At 44.8% G+C, this 24,157-nt stretch overlaps 1 protein-coding gene across 1 annotated transcript in view; it reads right to left on the bottom strand.

The window, feature by feature from the left end:
• Positions 1-24,157, bottom strand: part of SLC44A4 (solute carrier family 44 member 4) — a 60,982-nt gene that overhangs the window by 3,947 nt on the left and 32,878 nt on the right. Inside the window, exons 4-18 of the mRNA XM_040405473.1 lie at positions 18,136-18,214; positions 15,453-15,552; positions 15,199-15,315; positions 14,334-14,394; positions 8,037-8,154; positions 7,805-7,888; positions 7,350-7,462; positions 6,189-6,311; positions 5,005-5,104; positions 4,826-4,918; positions 3,298-3,400; positions 1,874-2,130; positions 960-1,054; positions 759-862; positions 472-545 (exon numbers count right to left, since the gene is read on the bottom strand). Of these exons, the coding sequence (XP_040261407.1) occupies positions 472-545; positions 759-862; positions 960-1,054; positions 1,874-2,130; positions 3,298-3,400; positions 4,826-4,918; positions 5,005-5,104; positions 6,189-6,311; positions 7,350-7,462; positions 7,805-7,888; positions 8,037-8,154; positions 14,334-14,394; positions 15,199-15,315; positions 15,453-15,552; positions 18,136-18,214 (1,621 nt within the window). The remainder of the gene's footprint in view (positions 1-471; positions 546-758; positions 863-959; positions 1,055-1,873; positions 2,131-3,297; positions 3,401-4,825; positions 4,919-5,004; positions 5,105-6,188; positions 6,312-7,349; positions 7,463-7,804; positions 7,889-8,036; positions 8,155-14,333; positions 14,395-15,198; positions 15,316-15,452; positions 15,553-18,135; positions 18,215-24,157) is intronic.

Here is a 24,157-nt window from a genome sequence, read left to right as displayed (position 1 = left end):
ACTCTGAACATCCCAACTCAAAGTCAACACACCGAGGCACACAGTCACAACATAACAATACTCGGTCAACGTGCCAAGTGGAGCTCAAGACCTCAATATAATCGAGACACATCAAGTCACACATTACTCAGAACATACAAAGTCCTACATTATGCTTAACACTCTAAATAAAAAACAACAAGCAAAGTCTTACATCGTTTAGAACACCTCAAATCACAGGTTAAACATGCCAAGTCCACACCTCAAGTCCAACTCCGTATGTTAAGTCACTCTGAACATGCCAACTCCAAGTCACACATTGCTTCCAACATGCCATGTTCAGCTCCACACGCCAACTCACCACCACTCACGAGTCATATTTGCCAAAGACTAGACCCTGTTCCCCGCAGAGACACGACCCTGTGTAACAAGCAGGAGATACATATATGTACAGGTGGATAACGTGGGGAATGAGGGGGTGTGCGTGGTCACCTCACAATGTTTCTCATCAGCAGCTTGAAGGCATTTTTAGCAGAAACACAGAAATTCTTTCCATAAACTGCAATCTGCACAGAAAGGAAGAGAGCGGGTGAGAATATTAGTACATAATGATGCAAGCATTCAGTTCCTAATAGACGGAGGTTGTGAGGTCGTGAGCAGAAGACCAGACCTTCCTGTATACCCTACAGTTATCTAATACATCCAACATTCTGAAAAAAGTGAAAAAAAAGAAACAAAAAACAGTTAAACGGCGTAAGTATTCAACTTTTTTAGATTACCATTATATACGCATTTCTATTCAAGAACTTGATGAACTTCTCAAGACACCAGAAGCAGCATTTGAGGCAGCAGAGGAGAAACCGCATGCATGGGTTTTGTGCCCCTAGTGGAGAGAGTGGTAAGAACAAAGAGGTGGATTATTCGTGGATTGGGCCGTCGTCCTGCGACATTTACCAGATGTGTCTTAGAAGAAGTGCTACCTTTCAGCTTGTGGTCCAGATACTCCAGGACGATTCTGATCAGCTGAACAATGGTGAGTATGAGAGCCCCAAACGCCAGAGACCCTGTGTGATACCTGGAGGTGACAGGCACAAACTGGATGTTAGGACCGTGGAGCTTTTTATGTGCATTTCGTTCATGTATAGATTTAAAGAGAAACTGCCAGCAAGATCAACCCCATCTAACCAGGCATGCTGTCTGGTAGACTTGACCTTGCTGATTAAAATGATACCTGTCTTGTGAAAATCGGTTGTGGGATTCCCAAGAAAAAATACTTATTCTTTATGAAAATGAGGATTCCAGTGCACCAAGGGGCGGCGGCTGACACCACTACTCTAGATGCTGGCCACGCCCCTCCATGCTCTGAAGCCCTCATCTGCACAAAGAATGAAAGTCCTTTCTTCTCAGGAACCCCGCAGCTGATTTTCACAACACAGGTATCATTTTAATCATCAGGATCAACCCCACAAGACAGTATGTCTGGTTTAATAGGGTTGATCTTGTCGAACGTTGCACTTTAACACTGAATCACAATGTTATGTGATATTTAAAAGAGAAAGTCCGCCACCATAGGCACTTTTTTACTTGCTTCTTTGCATCTAAAATGAAAAATTAAGCAACTCTTTAAACCGACTTGATTAAAAATTTCTTATCGTTTTGTGTATGCAGCTCCTATGCAGACCTATGTGTATCCATGGTAAAATAAAAATAAAAAAATAAAAAACTGTTTGTGAAAGTGGACCTTTCCTTTAAGGAGATGACGTCACTGGTCACCACAGTCGTCTTAGACTCCATCTATATGGAATACAGTTTTCAGAGATATGCCAGAACCCCACGTTCCAGACTCCTGGTACTGCTGCGGGGGGCTCAGTGTACATGGATACAGGTGGCTCACCTCAATGTTCTCATGAAAGCGGCAGACACAGGGAAGTACGGGATGTCTTTAGGTTTGTGGAAAGCCCAATAATAAGAAGCGAAGGTCCCGGCTAAGACGCACTGGCCCAGGGCGATGACAAAGTTCATGCACCACAGGAAGCCGATGACATTGTAGATCTGCAGGTTGAAGAGGTTTTGCTGGAAGAGTCCTTGGGTGTTATACTTGTAGAAGATACAGCGCGCCTCGCTGCAGCCGGTACTGCTAGCGTTAAAGTTCTGCAGGAGGGAAACCACAGACATTACACTATAAATCTATCACCTAACACAAAGCCTATGCCTTGTGGTGAAAAGTTCAGCAACTTTCTGATGTACTTCGGGTATCAATTCCTCATCTGTGTCAAGATCTCTGCTTGCCCTCAGTGAATGTGCAGCTGTGTGAGAAGGACACTCTGGATGTAAACCAGATGTAAGAAAATTTCTACTAAAAATGATACATTAAAGGGGTATTCCAGTTGTAGCAGGTTACCCCTATCCACAGGATAGGCGGTATCTATTAGGTCTGTAGGGGTCCTACTGCTGGAAGAGGAGACACCCCCAAAGTGGCAGGTTGAGCATGGACTGCCTGAAATAGCCAAGAGCTGTGCTCAGCTATCTCCAGAACTCCCAAAGAGCCCAACCTGCCACTCCGTTCATTTCAGGGGGCTCCAAGGGGTTCCCTATTCTCATGAATGATGAGGTACCCAGCAGTTGGTCCCCAGTGATCTAAGATATATATATATATATATATATATATATATATATATATATCGCCTATCCTGTGGATAATAGAGGATAACTTGCTACAACTGGAATACCCCTTTAAGAATAGTAAAAATTGGGCCACATGCTTAGTGTTATGTTCAGAGGCTCCTGCTCTGAAGAACTTGACAAAATGCATGGATGCCCACACTGACCCCTGACAATGATTAATGGACGGTTGGGGTCAGCAGTCTGTACTGAAGGGTGGATGTGATTTGAGGAGGGGGTGTCCCGATGAGACAATCTCTATCTATAATAAAGCTGGTAGAAAAGGATCATACATTTGGGTAGAAAACCTTGGAAAGTTAGGTGACTACTTCCACAGCCGCCATATCAGTCTCACAAAGGTTGTCACCCAGTACTGAACAGTACATCTCTTATTCTACAGTCACTTAAAGGGGAGGGAACTACCACTGGGTTATTTGGGGGATCTGCCAGAGAGAACACTTTTGACATCTGGAATGGACGCCATAGTGGTTACCACTCAGTTTTCCCACATATTGAACAACTTAAAGGGGTTGTCCATGGACATTTAAAGTTGTTTGGACATTATCCAAGTGGAACTTACTAATATACTTTATTCTCTAGTCTAAAAGAGAAAGCTCTTTCAGACATTGATAGAACCTCACATTTACCAATACTCACCATTGGGTCGCAGGTTGTATTTCCAGTTACATTTGAGCACCCCGTTACGCTAGTGTTCGGGGCAGACACAACATACACTGGAGCTCCAGAGGTTGCCAGGTACCTGAGGGATGTTAAGGATCCTTCAAAGCATTTTCATACTATTACAGGGCGCTTCTAACAAGAAAGCTTCCCAACCTCAGCTTTTCACGTGTGATTTCAGAGTGTGATGGAGGGGAAGTCCTCATTTCTAGCCCCCAGATGCCTGTACCTACCTCAGGGGGACAGTGGGCTACTCATGTGGCATACTGTGCTGGGTCCCCCTTGACTTGTATAATCTGCATGGCAACTCTCTAAAAGGTCCTTACAGGACCTTATAGAACTGTGACAACTGACTGATGGTTCCCACAATGGAGAAGACCCAGCACACTTCTCATAACAAGGAGATTATGAACAATGTTTTTTTTTCTGGAGATCTTCTGTGATGTAGAAGCACAAGGCATGCTAATACACCTCAAAAGTTACTTCGGGTTGACCAAAACAATTCAGACGTCTTGGTTAACTTCAATGTATGAACATCTACACCTACACCGTCTCAGAAGATCCTGATGAATCACATTTGTTGGATCCATGACTTCTGTCCACTTTTAGGACCTTTTGTGCACATCCACCACATTTGTAGAACATGACTATGAAGTCTCCTTTATCCAATCTGTCTGGAGGAGTCAGTAGATGAGAATCTGCCACGTCATCTCAGAAGATCCAGTTGGTAGCCAGTTTTCGATGACAGATTCTTAAATCCACAACTATTTGGTTGATCTTTGCTTTTGGCACTTTGTGGAAGGCGTTTGTAATAACGGGAACCACCATGATGGACAGGACCAGAAGGAAAGTCAAACATTACCCGAGAGCTGAGGTCTGTCACTTTGCTTCCCTCCACTAAAACGTAAAGTAAAGACCTTTAAAGGACTTTCAGGACCACAATTCAAGCTCTTCTTAAAGGGATTGTCAAGAGTAGAAAAACATGGCTGTTTTCTGCAGAAAGAGCACCACACCCATCCACAGGTTGTTTCTAATGTTTCAGTTCAGCTCCATTAAAGGGGTATTCAGATTGTTACAAGTTGTCCCCTACTGCTGGGGCTACCATAGATCACAAGAATGGGATCTGTGAGAGTTCCAGAGACAGCCGAGTATGGTGCTCCGATATTTCTGGAACTCCCATAGAGATGGCTGCAGAGGCAGGGTGCATGACGCTACGTTTATTTCAGGGGCCTTCAAGGAGAAAAAGGTCCCCTATTTTCGTGAATGGTCTCAGCAGTAGGACCTCCACTGATCTAATAGTTATGTACCATTCTGTGGTTAGGGGATAACTTGTAACAACTGGAATATCCCTGTAAAATGAATGGGCCTGTACTGCAATATCTCACACAACCTGTGGACAGTGGTGGCGCTGTTTGACTGAGATCAGCCATGTTTTTCTAATGCTGGACAATCCCTTTAAATCTCAGTGTCAGGACGGTATAGCCAATAACTGTAGTAAAAAGGATACAAAGCTGTAATGCCCCAGTACGCCACGCAGACAACCAGAAGAACAAAGGTGACAATGGGATAAAGCAGGGAAGACATGATGTAGCCGATTGCCCTGCGGAGGGAAGGAGACCACGGTTACTGGCACGGGTTTTACACCTGGACGACCACCTGTTCCGTACCTGCCCCTCCCCCGCTCACCTGCTGGCTTCTTTAATCAGCGCGATCGCAATGAGGATCCTTTTCCGCAGGAACAGCAGGAGTAATAGCAGAATGACTTCAACCACTGAGAGGATGATCACTGGAGGGGGGGAGATTACACTGTATGAATACATAATACTATGATGATGTTCATAATTTTATTTTGGGGGTCTGAGCACTGGGGCCCCTCGGTCTGCTGTCCCCCCACTCTCTTTAGTCAGGCTGGGGGGAGATCCGCACCTCATTCAAGATGTTTGGATGCTTTCATGTCTCCCATAGACTGCAGTAGACCATGATCTCCGCTCAAAGTAGATCCTTCCTCACAGGAACCAATTATAGAGACGGAGGGGCACACGACCCCTAGTCGTGTGATCAGTGGAGGGGGCCAGCGTGATGTACCCCAACCCCCAGATCCCTACCTGTATAAAGTAAGCCATGGTATATCCCTGTATACCCTGCCTCAGTCACATGCATCGTACAGGTGAAAATCTAGACAGCACTTGCGTTCTACGTTGATATCCGATTCTAGCTGCTGCAGTACCACAGATGACCACTAGATGACGGTGCTGGTACAAGCATTCTTAAAGGAACACTAACCTTAAAGTTCTGTTGTTCGCAGTTATCAGCCATTTTAGACTGAGGAGAGGTTAATTCTGGGAGATGACTAGGAGAAGGTCCAGAGAAACGTCTGCTCCCTGCAATTACTAGGTTATCGTTCATATCTCTGGATTTAACAACCTGCAGGGACCTTCTAGATACGAGTGTGAGCGACATTTGTAGCTTGTCTTCTAAGTAGAAGCCCAGTAAAGTCGACGACATAATGAAGGGTCCCTGCCTTGGGCTTCTTTCTATAAGTCAGGGATGAGAGTCACTAGCAAGTGGTGGCTCCCACTTGGTTGAGCTTGGGTGGGTCGTGTGCAGTAGTACACTGATGGTCGTTCATCTTAATGGCTGCCATGTAATAATAATACATTCATCCTATTGTAAGGGGAAGGTCAGTCTGTGTCTTACACCAGAAAAAAGCCACAGATTCTTCCGTATTAAAGGGGTTGTCGATCATGAGACAACTTCTTAAAGGCATACTGGTCCTTTAAGTCACTCTTGCTAGGTTTTCGCAGACGTCTGTGGGTTGTTCTACAGAAGAACATCTGATATGGAGGAAGAGACCTCAGAGTATGACTTACAGATAGCCAGCCATGTCTCTTTCACGTTAAAGTAAATGCTCAGGTTGGTGCTGAAGCCCACGTTGGTTATAGTGGCCCCCTTCTCATTGTAGTTGATGTACTCCATGGCACAGTGATAGATGCCTGCAAAAAACAGCAAATGCGGGAAAATATAAGAGTAGCACTGCTTCTAGAAAACATGGAGACCCCTTCTTTCTAATCCAGGACATCCCCTTTAAAGGGCATCTGTCAGCAGTTCTGTACCTATGACAATGGCTGACCTGTTACATGTGCGCTTGGCAGCTGAAGGCGTCTGTATTGGTGCCATGTTCATATGTGCCCGCATTGCTGAGAAAGATGATGTTTTATTACATGCAAATGAGCGTCTAGGAGCAACGGGGGAGTTGCCATTACACCTAGAGGCTCTGCTCTCTCTGCAACTACCGCACATTCGGCACTTTGATTGACAGGACCAGGTATGAAAACGTCATCACAGCTGTAATGTAATGTATGTACACTGACTCCATCATCAGAATAGTGAGTGCAGCTCTGGAGTATAATACAGGATGTAACTCAGGATCAGTAGAGGATAAGTAATGTATGTACACAGTGACTGCACCAGCAGAATAGTGAGTGCAGCTCTGGAGTATAATACAGGATGTAACTCAGGATCAGTACAGGATAAGTAATGTAATGTATGTACACAGTGACTGCACCAGCAGAATAGTGAGTGCAGCTCTGGAGTATAATACAGGATGTAACTCAGGATCAGTAGAGGATAAGTTAATGTAATGTATGTACACAGTGACTCCACCAGCAGAATAGTGAGTGCAGCTCTGGAGTATAATACAGGATGTAACTCAGGATCAGTAGAGGATAAGTTAATGTAATGTATGTACACAGTGACTCCACCAGCAGAATAGTGAGTGCAGCTCTGGAGTATAATACAGGATGTAACTCAGGATCAGTAGAGGATAAGTTAATGTAATGTATGTACACAGTGACTCCACCAGCAGAATAGTGAGTGCAGCTCTGGAGTATAATATAGGATAAGTAATGTATATACAGAGTGACTCAGATTTTATGTAGATTAATTCTATTTCTTGTAGAAAATGTCCCTAATTTCCTTTTGAGGGTCCATAAGAATCAATTGATGCTTCAAGTGTTATTGCATAGACTTACCATATCCAATAACCCCTATTACTCCAAGGATGAGCAGCCACACCAGGATGCCGGCAGTGAACCTCAACAAGATAAGGAAGAGGAGGCTCACCACCATAGCTATGACCAAACCTCTGGAACATAAGGAGATGGAAAATTACAAAATGTCAGCTCTTCTACCTGGATTACTGTCAAATACTAAGACTTTGTGACCACATCTTTATATTATAATAGGTCAAATTGTCTTCCGTCACATCCCTTGTATCTTCTCAATGTCTTCAGGTTCCATCATCCCATATAAACCCTTCTACCTCAGTTATCTACTAAATGCCTCGGTCACATCCTATAAACCATAACATTTACACCTATCCATTTTCCAACTCCACCATCACCACCTCAGCTCCCTATTCACTCAGTGTAATAGTATTTTGCTGGAGTGTTCCTGTTCTGATGCTACAAGTTCCATCATCACTCACATAATGATCCAGGACCACGACCTGGCAAAATCCTGAAATATTTTCTTTCCCAGGTTCTGGAAGTCGAAGGATTTCAATATTTGACTAAAGAAAAAGAAATTAAAGAAAAAAAACATCAACATCAACTTAACGACACTGGTGAGAAGCAAAAGAACAGGGGCCTAGTTCAGGATTACAGTATAACATTTGCAACAAGCCGTAAAGCAGTTTGTAATGGGAGGATGACACTTACTCGGTTGCGTTGACAACACTGTTTTTTGATTGGTTTCCGGTCAGGGTCTGTCCATTTGAGACTATGGTAAAGTTAGATGGAAAGCTGTCATTCACACTCGGAAGGCACCTGTTAATGACTGAGACAGAAAGACCGACTGAGAATACACCCTCTGAAAGGACAGTCTGCAACAATACTCATATCAATGGTTAATATTCATGGGAATGCATTCCTGGGTTAATGGGCTGAGGCTGATGACATTATCATGCCACATGTGATGTCATCGCATGAGCAGACAATAAACCAGCTTTGTCTGAAGTGACCGAGTAGATCACTGCAAAGGGTTAATTTAATGCTAAAGACTTAACCTTAGGCTAAAGAGTGAAATGTGATTTGTTGCTAAAGTACTCTTTTCTGGGCACAATGTATATCGCTAATGGTTATGTATGGGCAAAAAATAGCTAACACTAGCAGTCCTAGTTAGGGTACTTTCACACTAGCGTTAGAGGAATCCGGCAGGCAGTTCCGTTGCCGGAACTGCCTGCCAGATCCGGGAAAATCTGTGTGCAAACGGATACCATTTGTTTCCAGATCCGGATACGTTTGACAAATGCATTGAAATACCAGATGTGTCTCTCTCGTATCCTCCAGAAAAACGTATCCGATATTTATTTTTTTCACATTTTTTTTTTTTTTTCCAGAACACTTGGTACCGGATCCGGCATTAATACATTTCAATGGAAAATAATGCCGTATCCGTCATTTTGGCAAATGTTCCGGAATTTTGGCCGGAGAAAATACCACAGCATGCTGCAGTATTTTCTCCGGCCAAATACCATAAAAGTGACTGAACTGAAGACATCCTGATGCATACTGAACAGATTGCTCTCCATTCAGAATGCATTAGGACAAAACTGAAGCGTTTTTTTCCGGTATTGAGCCCCTGTGACGGAATTCAATACCAGAAAACTTTAACGCTTGTGTAAAAGTACCCTTAGGTAGCTGGGAAGCAGGCTGGACCTGTCCCCTCCACCAGCTTGTAGTAGAGGGAAAGTCTAGTCATCGGAGCTTGAGGCAAGACGTGCATGTACTGTATGAGCTAATGAAAAGTAGGCCTGGAGAGAAGCCTGGTCCAACGAATCTTCACCCTCGAGACTGAAAACTGCCAGAGAACAATCCAACTGAAAGACTACCCTGAGGGAAATAGAAGACTATTTGAAAGACAAGACTCAGGGCTCACACACACGATCGTATGCAGGCCATATGTCCTGGAGCGGCATACATCGTGCGCACGGGAGCGCACAGCATCATAGGTTACTATGATGCTGTGCACATCAGGCCGCCCGCGGGACTATTGTCCCACACTTGATATTATGAGTGCAGGACAATAGCCCAGCGGGCGGCCCGATGCGCACAGCATCATAGTAACCTATAATGCTGTGCACTCCCGTGCGCATGATGTATGCCGCTCCAGGACATATGGCTCGCTCACGGACCGTATGTCTCGGAGGGCATACAGTCGTGTGCATGAGCCCTAACTGAAAGACTACCCTGAGGGAAAGAGAAGACTTGATGAAAGACTACCCTGAGGAAAAGAGAAGACTTAATGAAAGACTACCATGAGGGAAAGAGAAGACTAACTGAAAGACTACCATGAGGGAAAGAGAAGACTAACTGAAAGACTACCTTGAGGGAAAAAGAAGACTAACTGAAAAACTAACCTGAGGCAAAGATGGCAGAGAGCCACTCCAGAAGAAAGGCAGTAAGGTAACACTCGTATATGGCAAAATACTTCACTGCTTGTGGAAAGGGTATATTGCTTTGGTACTGCCCACCACACTTTGAGATGGACTGGCCATCCATTCTAAGATCTGCACCCCACAGTTATGAGAACGGAATTGCATGTCTGTGGTTATTTGGGAAGATTGCAAAAGGTATCTAGAAAGAGACTCATGGAGAACTACTGCCATCATTGCTACTGCTGCCTATACACAGCTATTGGGAAAAGCCTACTCAGTAGTATACCTTGGAACTGTGCCTACTGCTGCTTTATGTACTGCAACTCCCATGATCTACTCCAGGCATGGCCAAGCTGTGGCTCTCCAGCTGTTGTAAAACTACAATTCCCACCATGCACTGCTGTAGGCAGTCTGGGCATGCTGGGTGTTGTAGTTTTGCAACGGCTGGAGAGCCGCAGGTTGGCCATCCCTGATTCTACTCAGTAAAGAGAAACATATTTATTGTAATCTAATGGGCCTGGTCTTTGACTCCACTATTCATCTGCCGTCTCTTACATCTGCCCTTCTGCCTTACACCCATCTACCTGACATCAAAGGCACCCCACCGAACACCAGGCAGGAACCCTAAAAGGTCCAGGTCTACTTGTAACCCAAGGGAAGAAAGGGTGCAATTTCCATTCACTGCATGGAGCATTAGAGTAAGCCACCCTGAACGACCACAATTCCGTGGCACTATTACCATTACCATTACCATTCCCCTCCCCCCGGCTTTCCTTAGCGGGTCGCTGTATGTGTAGTACTCCACTGCTAAAATGGTTAAAGTGTGATTTATTTATTTTTGCAAATCCTGTGTGGGCTGCAGAAGGAGTTAACAGGCCCTTAGTAACCCCTGCTACTGAAGGTGGAACTGAGTTACCCTCCCCATAGGGAGGAGTAGGTCAGAAGAGTGTGAGCAAGCAAGCATAAAACAGGATGGATAGAGAGCCAGCCAAAGTAAAGAAAAAGCCTTTAAACCAGTGGACAAGAGAACAAAAGAGACATTTTGGTGCATTCCAGTGTTAAGAGGAGGTGCATGCATCAAAGACTGTGGAGATAACTTGTTTGAACGACTTATGGACTGTGCAGCTAACTTGACCAGGAGATGTAAGGCTTCAGGAGTCTGGACTTATTTTAAAGGTAGACCGAGCATCTGCTAAGTACTACACCCCACAGTGGGAATTTGTAGCACTGCATTGTGAGTACAGAAATAGTGAAAGTGTGTCAGTGCAGAGAACTGCAAGAGAAGAGCTGAATTCATATGTCTGGATGCTTGAGCTATAGAGAAAAATGCATTGCTGGGAGAGACAACGGATTGGCCTGCTAACTACCTTTGCAGACTGTAAATCTGAACTGTGGAAATTGCAAAACTGTGTGGACGATCTGCTGGACCATGCATGCTGAGAGCTGTAATTGATGTGATTGAACTATATTTGCCAATAAAGAAATGTCCAACTGTTACACTGGCCTGATCATTGCATGCACCAACCACTGCATTTTCACAGCACTGCTCTGCACTTCACCTGGGACACTGTCTTGCAGCCTCCAACACCTTTGGTTTGCTCTGAGGGCTGTATTTATTTCAGGGTCTGGGTCTGTATCTATGCTGAGGGCTGTTGTTATTTTGGGGTGTGATGTAGGATATATGCACTACTTGTGCATAACTACAGGTTGGCAGTCATTGGGAGCATGGCCTACATTTTAGGCAGTGTGCAGTACCCCAAAGCAGGGGGTATCTGCAAATGGTTTGTTATTTAATGGTATGTAATGTTTTGTTATGTTATGTATTAGCTGGGTAATGATGGCACAACCACGGTTAATACTCCTGGTTCAGCCCTTTGCAGGAGGTTGGGTAGGGATCCAAGATGTGCCCCCAGCTCAGTGAGTCTTACGGGACAGTTCAGAGAGGAAAGAAGTATTGCTTTATGCTCCTTCTCCTTAGGCCCAGAAAGCTTTAGAGACTCTGCAAGATCAACAGAAAGAAACTTGGAACCTGCATGGCCAAGCACAGGAGTCAGCAAGGTAACTGGCTACAACAGTAATTCAGACTTTGCTGCTGTGAAGGATACTGTTAAGACACCCTTCACACCTGGACATGTTAGTGGCCAGACATACCTTCACAAACCTGTGTCCCGCAGTGGACTTTATTAAGATAGATGGAAAAGAACAACAAAACTCACACCCTTGCCTAAATTCATATATCGCTATCTGGGAGAGAACTGTGTCTGCTATAACTGAATGTACTACAACTCCCACTTTGTACTTGAGTAAACAGACGTTTATTCTTCTACATCTGGCCTGGTACTCTGACTCCCACACCATATTCCGGACAGTGCACTCTATACGCCTTGCACCTGTTGTGCCTTTTCAGAAGTATAAACAGTTATATCTACTTAGGCTAGTTATGATGGATATTCATTGCCTTTAAGAGCAATGTTGGTTTATAGTCACTATTTTTGTATGGACTTCTGGGAATGAGACTTTGTTCAGAGGAAGTTGTGTTTTTGTAACAAATAGTCATTTAAACAGTTAGAAGATACACGCCACCTGTGGTTGTAGAGGCTTCATTGTATTTCTTATCTGAACATAAATTCCACAGTGTGAGAAGTGTCAAGATGTTCCTCCGAGTCTATATTATAGTTGGTTCATGTATCAAAGTTTGTCCCTCAGCTCTGAGATAAGGCTTCCAGAGGTCAGGTATGTGTAGTGTTGAAGATGTCAGGGATGTATAATGGTATGATGCTTATAGCTTATACAACAGTGCCACCTAGGTATGAGCAGGTAACACTACACCAGTAGTAAAAGTGCATTCTGGGTAGTGTTATGATGTCACATTCCTTATCAATGTATGTGCCTATCCGACAATGATTGGAGAGTTCCAAACTAGGAAGGTGTTTTCACCTGATAAGTTTTTGGTTAAGAAACCACATACCAGAGAGAGAGAGAAAAAAAAATAAAGAAGAAGGGAAACAAAGAAAGAGAGCCTGGAGAGGGATCTTGATTATCGAAGAAACTCTTGAGAGCTGACTTTAGACTCTGCGTATCACCTACATTCACGGTAATGTATGATTTTTATGCGTGTGTAGTATTGATAAATTATTTTGCTTGATATCTAGCCAAAATCCCCATTTTGTGTGGATACAGTGTTAAGGTGCTACACCAATATTGCCACTGTTCAGTTACGATGTATATAACTGAATAGAGGATCTAATATTGAATTCTGTGAAAACGTCTCTTTTGGGAATCTTTATATTCCCTAGTTTGATATCAAGCCGATAAATTTATAAGCTTTATTGCAATACTACTAATACAATCCGAGATTGGTCATAGTTAGCAGAGCAAGGGCTCGTATCTGTGATTTTCTTGATTGAATTTCTGTGCATAATCATCAATTGATTGATATATCTCTCATAATTTAAAGCAGTATTGCATAAAATTCTTGTGTTGGTTAAATAGAATAGAGCGCTGATAAAGTTGTGTACTGTTGGCTACTGCATATTATTGTGCATCATTGAAATTTACATGAATACATTTTTTATTGTATTTAATATTATTGTATAATAAATCATTTATATTTTTGCATAGACGCTTGTACCCTGTTCTTACTGATTGCACAAAATAATTAGGTTCTCGATTGAACTCTTTTGAGGTGTTTATATGTCCACCTTGTGGATCAATATCATTTGAATAATTTTTCTTTTGATCCATTAGTTTTTTTTATATATAAAGCATTTGCTTTACATCCCCGACACACCCATACAAACACTTAACTTCATGTGCACCCCTACAACCTTTAAGTAGGAGCCCCGGTACCAGGGTGCTCCCTGAGGGAAGATAAGGTGCTCCCCCTCCTTTCACTGCAAAGCCTAGTGAGCAACAGTGTGAGGACAGCCACTATGATTGAATGTGACAGCCAGAGCCACTATCACTCCCATCCTTCGCTATGGCTTCTCAGGGGCTTGTTGCAAGTGCTAATTATACCTCTTCTCAGAACTTGATGTCGTCACTCAAAACCGGCTGTCCTTATATCAAGATCCCTGTAATCTCAGATCAGGCTGGCATTGTGGACCAATGCTTGAGTCTGAGGAGGGGAACAAATCACTAGACACCAGATATTTGACGCAAGAATGTGCCTATTAACCCTTTCACTTCCATGTCCTGCCAGTGTTGTTCTTTTTAGCTTCTTCTCTACCAATAACCAATCATCTTGCATCGATTTTACGGCTTGGACGGAGGGGGTTAAAATTTTTCTTTTGTGCCAAGGTCCCCAGAATGCCTCATCCCTGGCCATGAAAAAAGTATTTAGCCGATATCAACCAAACCAGAGACTCACCTGCCCGCCATAAGTCAGCTAGTACTCTGTGCTGATGAGGGACATGAACCCCCGAACAGTGTGGTCCTCAAGTAAGTCTTTGGTTTGGCTGATATAAGCTAATTGAATACTACTTTGTGGGGAAATAGAAGTGAAATCTGCTCTAAATTGTCCCAAATTGGCAATTGGATAAGTGGCTCCCCCCCAAGCAGGATAGTTAATATTACTCACATGGAGTGGAGGGGACCAAAAACACAGGACACAGCTCCTTCGCTATGATTTCAGATACGGACTGAGTAAAATGAGAGAAAAGCATAACAGTAATTATAATTTTTTTTAAATTGAGCCACTTTGTAAATGCAAATGTTAAATTGAGCCACTTTGTAAATGCAATAATTTTCATGTCTTGTACAGTCTGTATTATGCTCAAGATCTGCATTCACAATTCTATTGTTCGTCATTAGAAACAGTCAGCAAGCTTGTGGACGGACACAGCCCTAACAGCATACCTGATCTCCCAGGGACATTTTTACTCCAGGTCAGCAAGAATTTGCAGGGAAAAGTTGGAACAGTCCCTGCTGGCAAATAGCAAATCACCAGAACAAGGTCTGAACTGACACTGAACTTGCAGGGAATTCAGGAGGATTTCTACAGAATGATTGAATTCAGCTTTGGAATATAATGCAGGCCATAAATCAGAACCAGAAAAAGACAAGTAGAGGAAATCGATGTTACAAAGAAAAGGCAGTTTACAGCGGCTCATTGTATGGCTGCTGCACTAAATGCAACTGATGCCTTCTACAGATCCTCAAATGGGATTAATATTAACCAGGGTCTCGCATAGACTGGCTGCAAAGAGCGTCTCTCACTCAGGAGGACCCAACATGTCCATGTACACATCACAGAGCTGTGTAATCATTTAGCTCCCCTGTGGTGGCGCTGCAGGGAACTAAAAACTTGCTGCCAGGGTCTCACCATAGAGTTCAGACTTATGGTTGGGGTTCTTCCTCTATTCATTCCAATATACGATACCTCATAAAACACATAGTCGTCCGTAGACTATAAGTGCATTCGGTGAACCATACAGAATACTCACCAGTTTTGTAGTGGTAAGATTAAAGCTGGGCTGACAGTACTCCTGACTAAATGCTTGCATTGGGGTCTTAAAGAAATCTGTGCCTATAAAGTCTTTTGGGCATTCTGCCACGCACACCTGAAATATAGACGGATATGTGAGCAACACGTAACAGAGCTAAGTAAGCAACTGCACCAAGAAAGCCTCTGGATATTGCAAGATATGACAGGTAGGGGGCACTGCAGGTATATAATGAGGAAGGTCAGGAACGTTACCTGGGTGGTGGGACACTGTAATCCATTCATTGCTGCAGCCAAGATGTTTACACCAGTGATGCATTTCAGCAAATCAAAGTACAACACATAGGGCTTGTTCCTGCAATAGGAGAAATGAAGATGAAGAATGCACTGCAGGGAAGATAACACAGGGTCCTAAAGACGAAGGAGGAGGAGGAGAGCACAGGGTCCTTAAGATGAAGGAAGAGGAGGAGGAGAGTACAAGGTCCTAAAGATGAAGGAAGAGGAGGAGGAGAGTACAAGGTCCTAAAGATGAAGGAGGAAAAGGAGGAGGAGAGCACAGGGTCCTAAAGAATAAGGAGGAGAGCACAGGGTCTTAAAGACAAAGGAGGAGGAGAGCACAGGGTCCTAAAGACGAAGGAGGAGGAGAGCACAGGGTCCTAAAGACGAAGGAGGAGGAGAGCACAGGGTCCTAAAGACAAAGGAGGAGGAGGAGAGCACAGGGTCCTAAAGACAAAGGAGGAGGAGAGCACAGGGTCCTAAAGACAAAGGAGGGTTTTAACCCCTTCAGCCCAGTGGGAGGGGGACACGAGGGTGCCCCACTCCTAACAACTATATAGTGCCAGGAAAATGAGTTTGTTTATAGTGCTCCTTTACCACCAGTACTGCACAGTGTCTGTTCTCTGCAGGAACAGGCTATAGACACCAGTATCACTACATTAAACTGTACTGGTTCTGGGACTATAGTGTCCTTTTAGGCTCCATTCACACGTCCGCAATTTCGTTCTGCATTTTGCGGAACGGAATTGCGGACCCATTCATTCCTATGGGGCAGCATGATGTGCTGCTCGGACACGGAATGCGGACCCGCACTTCCGGGTCCGCACTTCCGTTCCGCAAAAAAATAGAACATGTCCTATTGTTGTCCGCAATTGCGGACAAGAACAGGCATATTCTATTAGTGTCGGCAATGTGCGGTCCGCAAAATGCGGAACGCACATTGCCGCTTTCTGTGTTTTGCGGATCCTCGGCTCCGTGTATCCGCAAAACATGTTGCGGACATGTGAATGGACCCTAAATGTGAGGTAAATTAGTTTCCAATGTAGTATTAATAACTAAACAATTACATAATAAACATATTGCATTGTCTACTTACCACCAGGACAATAAGATGATCTGGTCTCTGGCTGCAGTCTGGCTCTGGGGACTCCCTTGTCACTCTCTTCTCCCCCCCCCTCCCTTCCCCCACTCCCTTGTCACTCTCATTCCCCCCCCCCCCCTCCCTTGTCCCTCTCATTCCCCCCCCCCCCCCTCCCTTGTCCCTCTCATTCCCCCCCCCCCACTCCCTTGTCCCTCTCATTCCCCCCCCCCCCACTCCCTTGTCCCTCTCATTCCCCCCCCCCCCACTCCCTTGTCCCTCTCATTCCCCCCCCCCACTCCCTTGTCTCTCTCATTCCCTCCCCCCCCCACCTCTAGTGTAGCGTGGCCGAGCTCTGTTCGGTCCGTGGTACAGGAGCATTTGTTTCCTGTACCCGGCCGGACTGAAAGGAAGTGCTCCTGTCAGTCTGGCTGGGTACAGAAAACAAATGCTCCTGTACCGCGGACCGAACAGAGCTCGGCCACGCTACATTAGAGGCGCTTCCCTCCTGTCAGTCCCTCTCTCTGGGCAGTGCGGCAGCAGCCCGGTGCGGGGGAGGGCTCGCCGCCGCCCGCCGTACTTTAAAAAAAAAAAAAACAGCAACGCTTTTTTTTTAAACCACACGGGGCCGGCGCCCCCTGCTAAATTGCGCCCTAGGCGGCTGCCTAGGTGGCGTTACAGGTGGCGCCGGCCCTGAGCACAAGTACAACATACTTATTTTCAAGAAAGACTCAGGAGTAAAGGAATGCGGTGTCTTGATCATACAGTAGTAAGGCTGGATCAGGCAGCAGACTGATAAATCCTCTGCTTTCCTTTACACGGACTTAAAGTAACATGATAAAATCCTGTCTGCCAGCAGCCTACACTAGGGGGAGCTCACTGCAGACATGGTCATACAACTACCCTTGAAGTCAATGGGAGCAATAAAACTATATAAGTAGCAAGCTCCTAGGGATGGCAGCAAGCAGCTTTTTCAGAGGACCTTTGTTCTCTGCTGAACAGAGAAGAGTAGATACAATTTTTATTTTTAGATAGCTGACATCTTAAAATTGTCTGTTATAAAGTTTTGGGTACATTTAACACCTTGATGTGAGGACAGCCTGAGCCTTGTATTATACAGAATAGAAACCCTAAGCTGGCCATATGCATTAGATGTACGTAGGCATCACCCACCCATTTCAGTTGGGCTGGCCAACTATCTAATATGTTTGGGATCAGTCTGACTCTCCCCTAATGGCAGATGTTGGATGATTGAACAGTTGGATACCAACATGCCCAGTCCTGTTATTTTAAGGGCAGATAAGCTGCCACTAGAGTGGTATGGCAGCGGTCTGCTCCTCTCTCCAGGTTCAGAAGTAATGCCTATAGTGGAGCTGGAAGAAATAGAACAAGCATTCTAGTGAAAGCCATCTAAAATGCATGGCCAGCTTTGGTTGGGTAAGACTTTCATCCCTATTGTGCCTCATTGTGGGATGTGCACCCTTTAGGCCTGGAGGGGGGGGGCATGTAGACAAGAGATAGTGGGTAGAATGGGGGTAATGTTTTTGTTTAGTGGAGTTTTAGGTCAAAGGAGAGAATACTCACTTGTTTTCCCCGACCCCGCAATACATTCCAGTAGAATTTCGAGGATAGATCACCTGTCGAGGATCTCCATACAACCAGGCTAGAATAAAGGGACATGGCAGACTGTTGAATGACAGGCAGCAGAAACGATATCACATTTTTATTACAACAGGTTCAGCTTATGTTTACATCAGACTGCACCCATTTACTGAAGAAAGAAAGGATTGTCAGGACAAATGTGCATACAAATCTATGTTAAATGCAATTGTTCATGTAATTTGCCTTGTTACCAGTAGGTGGCAGCAACTCATTGGCAAGTATAATTTAGTGTTTAGTTAATCTGAGTTGGAATGGATTATTCCAGTTTAGCTCCCCCTGTGTGGAGAGTGGGCTGGTCCCACATCCTGCAGCATGGGTGGGGAAGGAAGTTAGAGTCCGTGTAGCCTCCCCCCTTGCTAGGGGAAGGCTGTGTGACAGTATCCAGGAATCCCCCTGCATAGGGAAGACAGCAAGGACCTATTCTCGGCTGAGACTTGGCCATATACCCAGCTTGAGCACCTTCAGCTCAGCTGGATCAAGAAAAGCAGAAACTACAGACAACCTCCAGAGTTCCAGGAAGAAAGCATCCCCTGAGAAACCATCTGTGAGTAAAGTCCAGTGCCTAGGAGAAGCCAATTCCTCCTCAGCTAGTCTGTCCCCCCATAGCAGAAGGTACCAGATAAGTGCAGAAGCTAACCCTGGTACAGTTACAGAGCTACCAAGCAGACGTTTTATCCTGCAAGCTCCACATTTAAAGCAGAAGTACTCATTCCTGCCAATGATTGCCAAAACCTGCTGGGACCAAGAGACCAAATCTGTATACTGTTTGGATGAAAGTTATTTCAAGTAAAGAAACATTTGAACTTCATCTAAAGGTCTGGACATCATTTATTCTGCAAAATTCCTCCATTACTCCTACTATCAGTACACTCAAATTTATTGCAAGTGAGCCAGGAGCCAGGTCGTACCCAGGTAGGAGACACCGTAACACAATTATCACTATCCTACAGAGACATTATAGGCCATTACACCACTCTGGCATTCCTAATCTGGGATGTGCGTTATAACACCTTGGAAGGGCCCTGGGATAGTACCCTGCGCACGCTGCAATTGGCGTCAGGAACAAATTCAGGATATATTATCTATCTGACCTTGCCACTGCATTAAAGTGGCGTCAGCGAATCCGTTCCTGGTCACTGCATAAAGTGGCATCACGAACAGGATTGAATTGTGTGCCGAACAGGATCGAATAGTGTGTCTAACACTATTACAAGGCCTAAGAACGGTGTAAAAACCCTGAAAATGGACTTTATTGCTTTTATTGCGGTGCCAGACAGCGCTAAACAGTGCGCGTCAGCACTCTAAGGGTTAATTCACCATATATCTGAAATGGCGCAGCTTCTTCATGCCCTTCAGAAGTGGGAAAACACAAGAACGCCTCTCAGGAGCGCGAAAATGCTAACTGCGCCCCTCTAGAAGCAGGAAACCTAAATCCTGCCCACCAAGAACTTTGCAATGTGAGCCAAGGGAGTGAAGACCCCTCCTCTCAGGCTCCACCTTCACTTCCTGCATCCAGCATGACCGAGGAGTAAAGAAAGATGGTGCTCCCCAAGCCAAAGTGGGACGAGATGACAATCAAAGGCGAACCGGTGTACGAAAAATACCCACCGGAGATCCAGGTCTCCCAACTTGTGAGCAAGAAAGGCCCATCAGTGTTTGCCTTGATACTAGAGAATGCGGATTCCTCTTGGGACGGCGAGGCGGCCACCACTCCTGACTCAAAGATGGCCGCCATTCTCGAGCCTGCTCCCGCGGAAGCCGACTTCAGCCCAGCAGTCCAGGTCCCGGAGGCGCCCACATCGCAGATGACATCGACCCCCGCGAAAGATGTCTCGACCCTGCGCACGCTGCAATTGGCGTCACAAACAAATTAAGGATATATTATCCATCTGCATTAAAGTGGCGTCAGCGAACCCGTTCCTGGTCACTGCATTGGCAAGTGTTGAAAGCTCACATCCGCAAAATCGGTTCCCTGCAGACCCCACAATGATCACTTTCAACCGTTTACCACTGTGGATACATTGGATATATTTTCTGATCCAGGTAAACCTCTACATTCACCTCAAATGACTTTCTCTGGAGAGCAGGACATAAGTCACCTGATTTGCCCAGCCCCAATCCTTCCTCAGTGTTGACACCTGCTTGCTATATTTATTTCATGTGTGGTGCCCCCTGACCAGGAGACTTCAGACCGATGTCCTCTGCACAGATTAGCAATCTCTGCCCGACCCAAGGGAGTAACTATAGGAGGAAGTAGCAGACACAATGAACTCAGGTGCCCGATGGAGCCCTTGAAAGGTCCTCACATGGGAAGTCACCAGCATTAAAAATGGCACATAGTAGGTGTGCTTGGACTTGAACTGTGTTATCAAGACTCACTCTGTAAAACGCAACTGTCGGAGGTATACACTCTGCACGTATGCATGCGTGGGAATTAGGAGCAATTCCTAAGAAGGTAGCTACCTAGTGATTGCAAAGACCTTCGGAGGTGCCAGGGCACTGATATACAACATAAGGTAGCCTAAAGGGGTTTTCTTAGTGCTTTATACTAATGAACTATCGTCAGGACAAGGTCATCAGTATCTGATTGGTGGGGGTCTGACACTGTGGCCTGCTCACAGCTCACCAAGGTATTGCAGCTCAGCTCCATTCACTTGTTAGAGACTGAGCTGCACCTAGGCCACCTGACCGTCAAACAAGATGTCACTGGCCTAGGAAGAGCCTACGGTGGTCACCGAAGAACAGCGGCCTCTTCAAACAGCTGATCATTGGGGGTGCCGGGAGTCGGACCCCCACCAATCAGATACTGATGACCTATCCTAATGATATGTCATCAATATGGAACTCTCAGAAAATCCCTTTGAGGTGGCCATGCACATTAAAGTTAAACCAAAAAGGACAATTTCAAACAAAATAAACGTTCATTGGTTCAAATTTAACAACGAACAATCATTACAGTTGACCGATAACAGATCATTAACATCTGAAAACAAGTCAGCCATGTTTAATATTTTTGTCCGATGGTTAGATAAGAGAGATCTTTCTTTGTACTAACGTTCCCAGAAAGATTTCATCCATCGCTTAGTTTCACTGAACATCTATGGTTAAACTGAACAAAAGTAATGGCCAATATGGACCAAAATGTGTATGCCAGTGTCTGCAAATGCAACGTTCACCAGATCATTGTCTGTTCAACCATCAACCAACTTCTATCTAAGGGTACTTTCACACTAGCGTTAAAGTTTTCCGGTATTGAGTTCCGTCACAGGGGCTCAATACCGGAACAAAACGCTTACGATTTATCCTAATGCATCCTGAATGGAAGGCAATCCGTTCAGGATGCATCAGGATGTCTTCAGTTCAGTCCCTCTTACGGTATTTGGCCGGAGAAAATACCGCAGCATGCGGTACACTTGCACTTCCAATTAAATGTATTAATGCCGGATCCGGTACCAAGTGTTCCGGAAAATCGGATCCGGTTTCGCAGTCTGCGCATGCGCAGACCTTTAAAAATGTGATAAAAATAAATACCGGATCAGTTTTTCTGGCTAACACCGGAGAGACGGATCCGGTATTTCAATGCATTTGTCAGACGGATTCCCATCCGGATCCGGAAACAAATGCAATCCATTTGTATACGGATTTCAGGATCCGGCAGGCAGTTCCAGCAACGGAACTGCCTGCCGGAATCCTCTAACGCAAGTGTGAAAGTACCTTTAGGCCCATAATGATACCTTTAGGCCCATAATGAGAACATAGGTTCAAGCAAGAGCCTTTGTTATCCTGGGTGCAACCCAACCTCTTGGAGAATTTGTAATGTGGCACACTGTGGGCGCCTCCGGGCCTAGCAAGAGGTCCTATATAGTTCTGCAACTGTTCTGCCATTCAACTGTTCAAGAGTACTGTTGAGCGAACTTCTGTTTTAAGTTCGGCGTCTAAAGTTCGGCTTCCGGTTAGCGGAGAATCCCGATATGGATTCCGAATTCAGTTGTGGTCCGTGGTAGCGGAATCAATAATCGGCCATTATTGATTCCGCTACCACGGACCACAACGGAATTCGGAATCCATATCGGGATTCTCCGCTAACCGGAAGCCGAACTTTAGACGCCGAACTTAAAAAAGAAGTTCGCTCAACACTATTCAAGAGACTTTATCCACCTAGTGTGAAGGTAACCCAACAAGAATATGATACAACTTAAAGGGTAACTGTCGTGTTTTCATAAAAAAATCTATTTTAGCATATGTTACTGCTGCAGCATTATGCATAAAGCAATCTTTAGTTTCTTCACATACCACTGTTTTCCTTGAGTTTTTTTAATTAGTTATGGCTGTTTAAACATTTACAATATGAGGACGTTCTCAAGATGGCTCCTCTGCCAGTTCTCTGAGGCCAAAACTGCTTTCCCTCACTTCATATACGCACTTGCTGTAGCCAGCAGTTCCCAGCCAGCCAATCAGATTGGATTACTGAGAGACACGCCTCCTCACTCTGAAGCCTAATGCAGGCCTGCAGTGTGAAGGACCGCCCCTACGTCTTCCTGTCTTCTTAGCCAGAGACAGACAAGCCATAGCAACTGTATTTTAAGGGAGCAGTGGAAAGGACAGGACACATTAATGAAAGTTGTTATTATAAGGTAATTACAGATCTTTTGATAATCATTGACAGACTAACTCAGGTATACATGCCTAGCCCTAATAAACTAGCAAATAAAATAAAAAAGATGACAGTTACACTTTAAAGTGGCCATAAACATTAACACTGTCATGCCTCTCTGTGAGCAGAATTAAAGTTCACTTATCTTGCAACAGGTATCTGAAATTCCATGGGGCATGACAGGTCAGGAATCCTGTTACAGATGATTCCTCATCAGGGTCTAGGAGCTTCAAGTAATGCTTCAGGCCCCTACCCACCAGGGCTACAGACTTCTGTTCATGGACTTTCCTTTGCTTTCTTCCTTTATAGTCACCACTATTACCGTCACTTCTGTAATTTTCAAGGTTCTGCAATCAACCTTGTACATATTCTTTGGAAATCATTTGGTTTAACTGGTTTTACCAGTGACGAGTCTAGTGGAATGCGCCACCTTCTACTCGTGAGCATTTCCCGTAGACTAGTTGTGTTGGAGGTCCTTAAGGTGGTTCTTGATAACAATGCCATATGTCTCGACAATACAATTGCTGACAATTGTTAAATCGTTCTTGTCCTTGATCTGTGGCCTGAAGGCTTGACGTCTATCGATGGGGTGCACATCTGTCATTTGGACTGAGCTCAAGAAGGTTCTCCACTTTGGACAGTCTCTGCTTGTTAGAAGAGTCCCTTGACAATAAGCAGATCACAAAGTGTTCCCCAGATATTACCCCCAGCAATCAGTATCCGTCAGGAAACCTGCCAGCAAGCGTTCTGTTTCCCAGTAGCGCCACCACTGAGAAAATGAAGTATTACTCTGTGTCCATTCAAATAAGTGCCTGTGTAAGACAGGACAGGTCCTCCAGAGTGAAAGACACTCTTTGCAACCATGTTACACATGAGACAACACCAAGCTCGTACATGTTATGTCACCGAGACCGTCCATGTTTCAACACCGAGACCGTCCATGTTTCAACACCGAGACCGTCCATGTTTCAACACCGAGACCGTCCATGTTTCAACACCGAGACCGTCCATGTTTCAACACCGAGACCGTCCATGTTTCAACACCGAGACCGTCCATGTTTCAACACCAAGACAGTCTATATTTTAACACCAAGACCGTCCACGTTACACCACCCACCGAGATTGCCCACATAATAAAACCAACACAGTCTATATCAGAACAATAAGACTGTCCATATTATAACTGCAAAACCCACTGGCAGAGAATGAGTTCATTCTAATCAAGTAGTGAAGTTACTGATAAGGAACAAGGAAATGATCCTCGTGTTACTGCATGTGATGGTTTCATGT

This window comes from Bufo bufo, chromosome 8 (genome assembly GCF_905171765.1).
Source record: "Bufo bufo chromosome 8, aBufBuf1.1, whole genome shotgun sequence".
Classification (NCBI taxonomy): Eukaryota; Metazoa; Chordata; class Amphibia; order Anura; family Bufonidae; genus Bufo; species Bufo bufo.
The sequence above is the reverse complement of the archived record's forward strand: the minus strand, read 5'-3'. Positions and strand labels throughout refer to the sequence as shown.